At 35.6% G+C, this 12,741-nt stretch overlaps 1 protein-coding gene across 3 annotated transcripts in view; it reads left to right on the top strand.

Annotated features, from left to right (window-relative positions):
- The window catches only part of cacna2d3 (calcium voltage-gated channel auxiliary subunit alpha2delta 3), a 713,907-nt gene that overhangs the window by 476,986 nt on the left and 224,180 nt on the right, over positions 1 to 12,741 (top strand). For all 3 annotated transcript variants that reach the window (XR_010002615.1, XM_062969910.1, XM_062969909.1), the window contains exon 13: positions 2,364 to 2,497. Coding sequence is in view for 2 of the 3 variants with exons in the window: in XM_062969910.1 (XP_062825980.1) it covers positions 2,364 to 2,497 (134 nt within the window). In the remaining variant the exon portion in view is untranslated. The remainder of the gene's footprint in view (positions 1 to 2,363; positions 2,498 to 12,741) is intronic.

Below are 12,741 nucleotides of genomic sequence, written 5' to 3'. Positions count from 1 at the left end.
TGCCAGAGATGGAAATAAAAAAATCTACTATTTTTACTTTGCTATGCAGCCTAAATTGTTGCAATTTTTTTACATATTCTGCACAGCAATACATAAAAATGCCTAGGGCTGAGAAAAATCTTGCAGCAGGGACAATATTTTATTTTATTTTATTTTGTTGCTTCGTTAAACTCATGTTGTACTTATGTTGCTTGCAGAATTGTCCCTAATGCTGTATTTTAGTTTAAAATTTCCCACTGGAATAAATTGGATCTATTCTTTTCTATGGGGGAAAACCTAGTCAAGAGACTAGTGATTGCCCAAGACACATACTTGGATCCAGTGGAAGCTGCTGACTCCCATGTCAGTGGAGTGGAGAATCAATTTTAGATTTTGATGCCAGATTTTAAAGTAGTTTTCCAAGATGTTGAACCTATACTTCCTTCAAAACAATCCAAAAACTTGAATATATACTTGGCTGCAGGGCCGTAGCCAGAAAAAAATTTCGGGAGGGGTTTTGAAATTTTGGGGGGGGGGGGGGGTTTAACCCCTAGCACACACTCCTCCCCGCTACAAACCTGTCAATATCTGCTTGAAATAGTGCCTGGAGGGACTCTTAGTGTTTTGTGTCTCATAGACTTAGCATGGGGATTTGGTTAACCAGTTAAAATTCATGAGTAAACCAGGTTTTTTTTATAACCTGAAAAATTTCAAAGGGGGGGGGTTGAACCCCTAACCCCCCCCCCCTCGCTACAGGCCTGCTTGGCTGGTCCTACTATTAGACAAGGTGTGAAAACCATTTCCAACAGCAGATACTCTTGTAGAACAGGGCCTTCCTTTTAAAAAGTTCTTCACTGGTATGGAAACCACAGACTGCCACTGTGTGGAACAGCATTTGTATAGTTTGATTTTTGCATGGAAATTTCTGTCACCCTTAAATATTTCCAGTATAAAGTATTGCTGTCTTGAAGAAGGAACTCATTAACTAGTTATCCTAATTAATAATCTCCTTGAAGAATATATACTTGGCTGGTCCTACTATTCGACAAGGTGTGAAAACAGCAGACACTCTTGTAGAGCAGGACTTCCAATTTAAATGGTTCTTATGAACATGACTGTGCTGGAAGACAGAGCTGTCAATTCCATACAGGGTTTCTGGAGTCAGCCTGATGCCAGTGAAGGATACTATTTCACTGACTTCCTCCACATACCATGAGTGGGAGCTATACCCTGTTTGAAGACTTGGGAGAGGATCTTCATTACTGATAGCATCCCAGTTGTGAAATGCCCTCACCTTGGCAACCAGTTGATGTTGAACTCCTAGGCATTCCGGTTGGTGCTGAACTTCCTTTCATTATCTTGCCAACTTAAAACCTAGTTTTTAAAAAGGATTGTAGGGATCTAATGATCCAAATTGCTATACATGGATAGTTTTAGATAGTTTTAACTTTAATTTTTTAAGCATTCAACTATTTAATATGTTTTAGACTGTTACATTATTTGTATTGTTTCACATTGCTACTGTTCTCAAATTGTTCAAGCTGATTTATTTATAAGCTGTCCAGAGATCTTACTATATGAGGTAGAATAGAAATATTTAAGTAAACAGCTAAGGCAACAAAATGCCTTTCACCAGTTCTGGATATCCAGATTATCAAAAAAAATTAAGCCAATGCAAAAAGCAAATTTTTGAAAGAAACTCACTGAAAATTGCTGCTCAGTATCCAGTCTACAGAGTACTTACAATACTAAAGATTTCTTGAAGATCCTTCTGCCACTGAAAATCATTTTATTTGCTGTGGATAACCATTGACTTCTTCCAACACAATATTAAACTGCTGTAATGTGAGCTAAGAGAAAAAAAAATTGATGTGCTGATGATATATCTGTGTACAGTATTCAGCTTTAGAACTAATAGAATTCAAATTTGATAAAATTAGAAATTTTACAGTACAATAAACATACATTTGTGATGCTTGAGAAAAAGAAGTTAATAATGTTCCATCATTTACTTTTAAAAATAAACTCCCTCTACTTTTACTTTATCCTGAAACTGAAAAAATTGACTCAGAACAAAAAAAAATGGTAGGGAAGACTGTGCAATGGTCTATAACACTCTGAGGAATTGAACCTTTCAGGACTGACATATCATTTCACAGACTTGTGATTTCACAAATTAATGCTTGACAAGCCGCCTTCTTTGGATTTTTTTTCCCCTTCATCTTCTCTCTCATGTTTCCCATTACTTGTGGCACAAAGAGAAGGCAGGATGAATATAATCATCACCATCATCATCATCATCATCATCATCATCATCATCATCATCATCATCATCATCATCATCATGTATCTCTCTTTCTGTGTCTCCCTTAAAATGTCTACAGGTTTTTTCACTCAGATTTCAACTCTAGCTGATGTCCAGGAAAACGTTATGGAATATCTCCATGTGCTTAGCCGTCCCAAAGTGATTGATCAAGAGCATGATGTGGTATGGACTGAAGCCTATGTTGACAGCACTGTAAGTGTGCAAGAGACAAAATGTCATACAGCTAGTGGTTTGGGGTTGTTGTTTTTGCAGTCTCGTCTTACATTTAATACTATAGCATACCCCGAACCTCTGCTTTCTTGGAGATTGTGCATGTACTGTTAGATGAAGTACAGTTTACATAGGGTGAATGAACTAATTCGAGTTGCAGCAGTTAATGGCAAGTCTTTCATTTTCAGAGAATGTATGATTCCATGCCCATTGAGTAAGGTACCATTTTGTTCATCAATCACATACTGTATGAATATATAGAGTAAGTGTAAATCAAATCCTGCAAATAAGACTTGTACACCTGTAGGTAACACCAGTTGGCCAAATGATGGGATTCTAGTTCAACGACTGACAAGAAAATGGATGTTTTCTAGCTTCTAACCTTTGTGTTATATCTACATGCACTAAATTTATGCTGCATATCGAATCTAGTAGGGTGTTCTAGTAGAGACATGTAATCTAGTTCAGAGGTCTAATCCAAATTAAAAATACATAGCAAAAATCTCAAGGTGAGTTCTGAATCCAGATAGATGCAAAACAAAAGCTGGTATGCTAAGGATTCCAATAGGAAACCTTGCAAGAATGTCTTGGGAGTTTTTCAAGAAGTATTTAAGCATATAGGAATGATTTTTAAAAAAGGGAGATGCCTTTCATGTTGAAGCTGAATAGATACCCTTTCTCCTTTTAGCGTTTTTATAGTCTTAAGCATGACTGCTAGAAAACATTAGAACCTGTTTTGTTTTTCAGTGATGATACAACATTTTTATTTTGTGTTTGTTTTGTGCTTACATTTTTATGGTGAGTAATACATCGTCCTGCATAGAGTTTACTTTTGAAAACTGCATTTCTCAACTACAGGTTAGTTTAAATTGAGATTAGTTTGAACTGATATTAGCTCAATCTCAATTTAAAAAAACAGGTTTTTCAAGCCCTCTCTTTCATAAAATCCAATTGGGTCCAGGTTCATGAAGTATTATTGTGGCAATAATGTTCTGATTTACTGGAATCCCTTTTCTCCCCCATGACCAATTGCCTGAACAAATTTAAACTGTTAAACTGCCTTGTGACAAACCTACAACATTCTATAGATATTGATATGCTTTGTAGTTTTAGTGTGGGTTGAACCATGGGATTCAAATATTGTATTTTTCTGTTGCAATTGTTTCACATTTTGAATTCTCACTCTAGAAACTAAAGACTTTATTTATCTTATAAATATTACTTTATTTATTGTGTCAGAAGCAAACAGAGGGCACAGTTGTAATGTATTTAAAAGCACAAAGTTAAAAACTTGACATTATATTGAATGTCTTTTGACCAGTAGCTCGCAGCATGCAAGAATATTACTATAATGTGGACTTTGCATTTTGTCCTGTGATCAGAATGGCAATCTGAGATATATGTGGTTGGTCCATAGGTTTATTTAAGGTTTAGTTAATGTTTGCTTGCTTCATTTCTTGGATGAAACTTCTAATCTTTCTGCCAGATTGAAATAATGCAGTATTTGGGGCTGCTTGAGCATCTTTTTTGAGCAGTTCTACAGATATATGATGGCAGTTCCATGATATATTGTCTGAACATTGTGCAAGTCTCTTTCTTTTGTAATGTAAGATGCATCTACTATTGCAGTAACATTTTTCATATATTCTCCAGCTATCTCTAGAACTGATTTCTTCAAGTAGCATTGGAATTATGATGAGCTCATTCCTCATCGGCCTTTCATTGCAACATTTGCTGTGGGCATCAATAAGTGCTTACTACCTGAAATTTTATCTGAAGCAGGAAAAGAACTGATTATTTTCTTTTGATTGCATCCCTCATTCTCACTTGATTTAAGGCATGGCAATTGTTATTTTGTCTCTTGGAGATGGATGGTTCCTTAAGTAACTGAGTAGAGCATATCAGCTGTCCTAGATTCTGCCCATCATTCAATAGAAAGCAAACTGGCACACTGAGCTTAGCTTTTGATAACTATCAATTCAGCTGCTGGTGAATTCATCCTTTAACTTGTTTTCTTCTACTTTTTGTTTTTATTTTTGAATGAAATGAAATGAATTGAAAAAATATACCCTAGATGTAAACTTTTAAATATAGTTGCTCATTAACAAACGAATATGGGGAGGGGGGGGATAACTTGCTTATACATACATTATCATTTTCGTGATGATAATGATGATGATGATGATGATGATTTATACCCCACTTTCTCTCTCCACAAGGAGACTCAAAGTGGGTAGGAGACTTAAAACAGCTCTTAGGTTTAGTAAACATCATCAAATTATCACAGCTATATTATAGGACTCTGTCAAAGTTTTTTGGTTTATTACAAATATGTCCAGGAATCCTGTGCTAGAGAAAACATATTGCATCCATAACATTTCTAGTACAGGTTGATTTAGTAAACCTTTCTGGACTCTGCCTGCTGATTCATACCTGTTCCCATCCATGGCACTTTTCTCTTAAACTGAGGTGAACAAAATATGGCTCTAGAGCTGCAGCTGATCTGTTTTGAGGCCGTTGATCCCTACTAGATCTCCGAACCCTCAATTCCTTTATCAAAAAGACAGGGGTGAATTGCCTGATAGCCTTAAATAAGCTACACACATATACAAACCTTGCTTAACTTTTGGGGGAAAATACTTTTGGGCACTTATTTCTTATTGACTAGGGTTTAAATGGTTATCCACATTTGTGTTGAACAACTTCCCTTAAAACCTCCACTCCTCCACATTGCCTTAATCCTTCCCTTTGGTCTGATTTTCTCTCATTTCCCTTTCTTTTTATGCTATTTTGTAGTATTCAAAGATATAGCAATGTTAGTCTGTTTTAAGATTAAAAGATGAGAAGGGATCCAATGGTACTTTTGAGACTAACTGGGAAAAAATTTCTAGCATAAGATTTGGTGGACGAGAATCCGCTTCATCATTAAGACTTGAGAATCCACTTCATCATTAAGACTTAGGTTAGAATTTTCTCTTTTTTTTCCAGTTTGTCTCAAATACACTTTATTTTTTTTTATTATCTATTACTCTTTGGGGGTTTTTTCAGTCATATGTAAAATGTTCTTTCTTATTGGATAATATTTAACATTTTATTGGACCCAAATTAAACATGCAGGTTTTGACTTGGAATAAAATGGTGATTTTTTATTTTTGAGTTTGTTGAGTAAATAAATTCCTGAAACATGTGAAACAGGATTACAAGTTTTTGGTTTGATGTCATCAAATGCAGATTGCCACTGCAAAGGAGTTGGCTGTTGAAATATTAGTGTTGATTGCAAAAAGTTTGCTTAATATTAGCACAACATGAGATAATAGTTTACATTAAAATTCACAAAGGAAATCTTTGAGGAGGACCCGGGGAAGATTATTTCAACTCTAATTTTCATATAATCTGCCATTTTTGTAAACATTTCTGTTGCTGATGGTCTGGAAGATGGCTAGCCTTTAACAAGAGCTGCACACTGGAAACATTATCCACATATTACAGTGACAGCTTGTTTGTTAAACCAGAAGGCAAATTAACAGCTGCAAGACTTACAAGCAATGTTTAAAAGTAAATTTACAGCAGGTATATATTGCTATATTAACAGAAAATGTCATCTTTTATTATAAGGGAAGAAATGGAAACGAAAAGTAATATAATATAAAAGAAAGCCTGGAGAAATTTCATATATTCAACTTGTTTTTTAAAAAGATTACATTCAGTTAAAGTAGAAATTTCTTACTTGATTCCAGTGCCCTCCTTGTTGAGGGTTTTTTAAGCAAATAAATCATATATTAGGAGAAGAAAATACCAATCTCTTCTCCAAGTCTGCTTCTAAAAGTAACTTTTTCCTCTTGCCTCTTGTCATGATCTATATAAGCCTAAAATTTCAGATATGTGCATTTCAGATGCAATCTCTGTACATTAAAATTTGGTTTGGGGTTTCATGCAAGAATGATGCTAACTTTGAAGATGCTGAAATAGAAAATTAAGATGAATTGCCTGAATACATGCAAATTCAAAATCATTGGATCATGACCAATACTCCAGCTTGTTCTACTGTTGCACCCCAAGGCAGCGCGAGCACTCGAAAACCAGACTGGAGCCAATATAACACACAAGCCGTTTATTGAAGCTATATATATATATATATATATATATATATATATATGCATTTAAGATGGAAAGTCAGAGTAAGAAATAGTGTATAATATATACTCTATTGCAATTCAGAAAGCGTTTATCAATGTCCAATTTGTAATCCACAAGTGAAGCTCAATAGCTTCCTTTAGAAATCAAAGTTTGTCCATGAAGCAATAGCAGAAACAAAGCACTGCAAATCTGCTTGAAAAGTCCCGTAGCAAAGTCAAGGAAGCAAGGTAAACAAAGCAGAGTCAATCTCGATTCAGGAAAAAGGAAGTCGTGGTAACAAGGCAAGGTCTACTCGGGAGTCACGGCTCGGCTCTCCTGAAAACTGGAAACTCAGCACAGATTCAGAAGACAAGGCAAGGAGCTGAAAACTAGAACCTCTTCCGAGGAAAGACAAAGTTGACACCACAACCAGAATAGAGTGAGGAGTACTTTTAACAGAATCCCAAGTCTGCAAGAATTAGGGAGTGCAGAACCCACAAAGTTCTCATAGGAAATTTAATCATTATCCAATTTTAGAGTGAGTCTTTGACTTCTTCTCACCCCTTGTTTCCTGCTTCTATCTTTTGTAACAAAATCTCTCCGATTAAAAGTTCCATTCTCCCCCACGTCTGTACCATCTGGTATGGGTAACACTGGAGAGACTTTGGAATGTTTGTCAATTAGCGGCTCCTGTGATTCCACAATATCCGGCACCTGCAAGGCCATGGGGCCTGGAACTGAAGCAGGAATGCCCTTGAAATCCATCGCCTCATCTGTTTCTAACTCTAACTCTCGATGAAACCTGGGCCATGATGGTTGAGCCACAACATCTACCTTGACATCAGCAGAAACATATTATCTCTGTAATACAGCTTATAGATGCTTTCAAGCAGATTACTACAGATTTAGTAATATTGATATTTCCAGTTGCCAAAGTGTAGGCATTATGGCAGTTTCACTAAAAGAGAAATACAAGAAGCATAAAGTTATAATTTTAAGTGTGAAAAGTACCCAGTCAGGACGCCTCCACAACCTCTAGTTCACTCACAAATGATTAGGAGTGGCATACAGATCATAAAATACATTTGGCATCTAGCAATCATCTTACAATGGTTGCAATGAGTTTGATTCACATAACTTATCTCTTATTAAAGTACTGCATCTCCAAAGCCTGGACATTTGGATTATTTTTTCAAAATTTTTAGATAAAGATTTCATAACAGTATATCAATACATTATTTAATATGAAAGAGTTGTGTCTAACAGCTTCTAAGAAAAAAATCAAAGCAAATCATTCCACTAGATATTATTCCCAAAGTTGGCACTGTGTTAATTGTGTTATTATCATAAGTAGCTGTAATTAGCATTTTTAGCATAATAAGAGATGGGTCTCTTATTTCCGGTGCATATTATGGATTGCTACATTGAGAAATCATTACAATATTTCACAGTTAGTTTGAAATGATCTTTCATGCTGCAACAAGTAAATATTTGCAGTGGTTCTGAACAAATATTTCAGTAAATATCATTTATGGCCAGGTGAGAGAATAAAATATGCATCTGAATCACTCATTGAAGAAGAAAATAAGGAATTTCCCCCCTCTTCTTTGTGTTTCTCACAAAATCAGACTAACTTTAAACAAATACTTTGTGTTATCATTTCCTCTCAGCATGTTGATCATTCTTTTTCAGAAACAGATGTCTTAACTAAATATCTACTGTTCTTCCTTACATTTTTCACTCTACATTAAGCAGTTTAATTTCACACACTGCTTTTTTTCTGTGTAGAGGACCCTTGTGAACATTTCACTTCCTGAAAAGCAAACAATGCATAACCTGGCATGCCCATAGTTAGAAGCAACATTTTACAACATTTTAAAATTATATGTATTCTGTATGCATTATGCAAAATGCTAAGATAATATTTTATAAATATTGCTATATAAGTTTCATATCTTGTTCCCTCATCAATAGTTTTATGGCAAGATGTTATTTCATATTTGATTCTATATCTCCGATTTTTCAATTCCACTACTTTCTTGTCCTAGTGTACAATAGATATAGCAACCAAATGACAGTACAATTTTTCTGGCCTGCGAACTCACTTTGTAAGCTTCCAATAGAGTAAATAGACTCAACTAAAATATATTGTTGTAATATCCAATGAAACCATTATTTTTTAATCAGTGGTGCCCGTAGTGACAATCCATGGTTGAAAGTAGAAGAAAAGGGAAATTGCTCTGGACAGGAGAAAAAGTAAACATGCATGAGGCTGTGTTCCATGTTTATGGTTTACAGGAAGCGGGTATTACATTTGACCAGAGTTGATCTATATTGAATTGAAGCCCTTTCTTCTGCCTGATATCTGAACATCTGTAGAGTAGTTAAGAGCTCTGCAGGTATTTATAAAGCAAGATGATTCATGAAAATTGTAGGTAGTTGTGTACATATATGTACATAGTTTTACCCACACAGTTCCCCAAAGATAATCTAGCTAAAGGTTCTAAATATTGTAGCCATTCATGATGTATCTGCTTTTTTGTGGAATATATACAAATAAAGAATTGCCAATGACCCTAATTTTAATATATGACAAAAAGGACTCTGTTTAGCAAATGTTCAGAGATAATTATGCTTTGAACTGATAAGTGCAAGTATTGCTAGGTTGAACTTGAGATCAGTGTCATTAATAGTGCTGCAAAGGGATCTCGTAACACTTTAGAGGCCAACTAGGAGAAGTTGGTAGCTTGATTTCTGTAAACTAAATCTACTGATATGTGAAGGCTTTTACTGCCAACTTTGTTTTCTTAGTTGTTCTCTGTGGGTCCTTCCACACAGTCATATAACCCAGAATATCAAGGCAGATAATAGTCACCGAAGTCACTGAAGAATATGCATTTTCAGATTTCCATTCCCCTTAAAATGGCCCAGGGCCTATGGTGCTTGACCATAGATTGGGATTACTGTCAATGTTTTAAATTATTTTAACTTTTGTAAGATGTGTTATTATATTGTGATTTTATTGTGTTACTGTTTTTATTAATGTAATACTGTTCTGGGCTTGTCCCACCGTAAGCCACTTCAAGTCCTTTGGGAGATGGAGCGGGGTATAAATAAAGGTTTATTATTATTATTATTATTATTATTATTATTATTATTATTATTATTATTAGTATTAGTATTATTATTAGTATTATTATCATCAATATCTGCTTTGAACTGGATTATCTGAGTCCACAATGCCATATAATGCAGTTCAATGTGAATTTTATACAGCTGTGTGGAAGGGGCCTAAGAAGCTACAAGACTCCTTTACACACAGATATTCCAGACTAACACTGCTGTCTTTGAATTATGTTAACAGTTCTGTGGGTGGGTGTTTCTTCAAACAGTCCTAGTGACATATACTCAGCTGCTGGCTGGTAATAATAGCAAGCATGTGCATGTCATATCAGTTACAGTATAAAGATTCTTGTCGTTTCCACCTAGCCAGGAGGTTTATTGAGCTGCTCAACTCAATAGATGCATATATGGTTTCTTGAGAAATAATAATAGGATGAATTAATGGAAAGATGTATTTTAATTTTTTCATTTAATGTGCAATTTTGCATTATTTCAAAGGTATTTTAAGCATATGTAACAAGATTAATAAACCCCATTTTATGCCTAGCTTTTCACTAAGAATCCCTGAATTTTCAAACAGACTGTTGCATTTGTTAAAATCACATGTTTACTTTTGTCCTAGACTAAGACGTATAACTAATGTTATTAGAGAATACTTTTATTCAATACAGGGTATTACATCACAGAACTAATTGTTAGTTAAAACTGCTGGGTGAATGGATGGATGTAATTCTATGGCAGTGTTTGTTTTAATCAGTTCACTTTAGTTATGGTAGATATCACAATATTAGAATCAAAGAATTGGAAAAGACCACATGGGCCATCCAGTTCAACCTCCTGAAATGCAGGAAAAGATAATGAAAGAACCCTTGACAGCTGGCCATTCAGCCTCTGCTTAAAAACCCCCAAAGGAGACTTTACCACACTCTGGACAGCATATTCCGCTGTCAGGAAGTTCTTCATAATGTTTATGTGAAATTTGTTTTGCTATAATATCAATCCATTGCTGTATGTTCTAGAATCTGGAACAGCTGCAAACAAAATGAGTCTTTTGTAGAATCATAGAATAATAGAGTTGTAAGAAACCACATGGGCCATCTAGTCTAACCCCCCTGCCATGCAAGAATCAATATTTCTTTGAACTATTTAAACATGAATGTCGTGTCACCTCTTACCCTTCTCTTCTCCATGATAAGATACTCAGCTCCCTAATCCACTCCTCAAAGACCTTGGCTTCTAGTGACCTTCCAGTTACTCAATATTGAATTATAATGCCCAGATTGGGACACATTATTCAAGAGAAGGTCTATCCAGAGTAATTTATTTATTTATTTACAGTATTTATATTCCGCCCTTCTCACCCCGAAGGGGACTCAGGGCGGATTACAATGAACACATATATGGCAAACATTCAGTGCCAATAGACAAACAACATTCAGTTTTAGACAGACACAGAGGCATTTTTTTAACATCTTCCAGCTTCACGATTTCCGGCCACAGGGGGAGCTGTTGCTTCACCGTCCATTGGTTGCTGTTCTTCCTCTTCTTTTCCTCGTGAGCAGTTTTATGGTGTTGTAGATTAGTTAAATTAGTCTCCTGCATAAAGCGTCCCTAAATTTCCCTAATTGACAGATTCAACTGTCTTTCGGGGCTGCTAGGTCAACAGCAAGCCGGGGCTATTTTTTTTTTTTTATGGTCGGAGGCTTGACCCGACCCGGGCTTCGAACTCATGACCTCTCAGTCAGTAGTGATTTATAGCAGCTGGTTACTAGCTAGCTGCGCCACAGCCCGGCCCCCAGTAAAGTAATAGTAAAGTAATAGTGTGATACTATTGCTTTCCCCAATCTAGAAAGTATTGAGGCAGCCTAACATTGCATGATATTTTTTGGATGCCATATCACACTGTTGAGTTATGTTTAGCTTGTGGTCTACCAAGACCCCTAGATTCCTTTCAAGTATAGATTTCAGATGTCACCCATCCTATAACTATACATTTCATTTCTTATGCCTGGTACATTATATTCCTCCCCTCCAAGAAAATTTGTTAGTTTTGGCCCAAGTCTCTAATTTGTTAAGGACATTTTAATTCTAATCTTGCTCAGCAGAGTACAAAGACTTTGAATAGCACTGGACCCAGGACTGGATGGCCCTCACTAATAACTTCTTTCCAGGATGGAGAGGAGCCATTGGTGACTACTCTTTGAATTGAATCAGTTGGCCAATTACCAATCAACCTAACTCTAGCATTTTCTAGCCCACATTTTACTAGCTTGTTTGAAAGAAATCAAGGAGAAACATGTTGAAAACCTTATTGAAATCAAGATATCCTACATCCACAACATTCCCTCCATCTACTAAGCATGTAAGTCTATAAAAAAGATATAAGATTAGCGTGACATGACCTGTTTTTGAGAAACCTATGTTGATGTTTAGTGATCATGGCATTCCCTTCTAATTTTATATAGACTGACTGTTTAAAGAACTTCTCTAGAATCTTTTCTGGTACAAGTGGCCTGTAATTTATGCTGTTGTAGAATAAAATGGCACAAAAGACAAACATGTGCAAACTATCAAATCAAAGGGGGAAATCCCCATGTGTAAAGAGAACCATATAAAAAATCTAACTGGGCACAAGTATTGTGGCATGCCATCTGTATTGTATGGCACTGTGAAAACTGATTATGTTGGACCTCTTTCCCACAGCAGATGGGTTCATTAAATTTAATAGCCTCTAGAGCTTTGAAAAACAGTGTTAAAAACATGTGGAACATGCTGTGACTCTTCACTTCTAGCCTCAGAGTCATTATAATTCTGGCACAGACTATAAATATTATAGTACTTTATTTCTATTGAAACAAATAACTACTCTATTATTTTTGTTCATGTACAGGGACTTGAAAAATAATGAAGCTTTTAATTTTTTTCATTTTTGCAGTGCATTGGATTCTCTTGGAAAACATTTTTAAAGATATTAACACCTCCAAGTT

This window comes from Anolis carolinensis, chromosome 2 (assembly GCF_035594765.1).
Source record: "Anolis carolinensis isolate JA03-04 chromosome 2, rAnoCar3.1.pri, whole genome shotgun sequence".
Taxonomy (NCBI): domain Eukaryota; kingdom Metazoa; phylum Chordata; class Lepidosauria; order Squamata; family Dactyloidae; genus Anolis; species Anolis carolinensis.
This window is presented reverse-complemented; position numbering and strand designations above follow the sequence as displayed.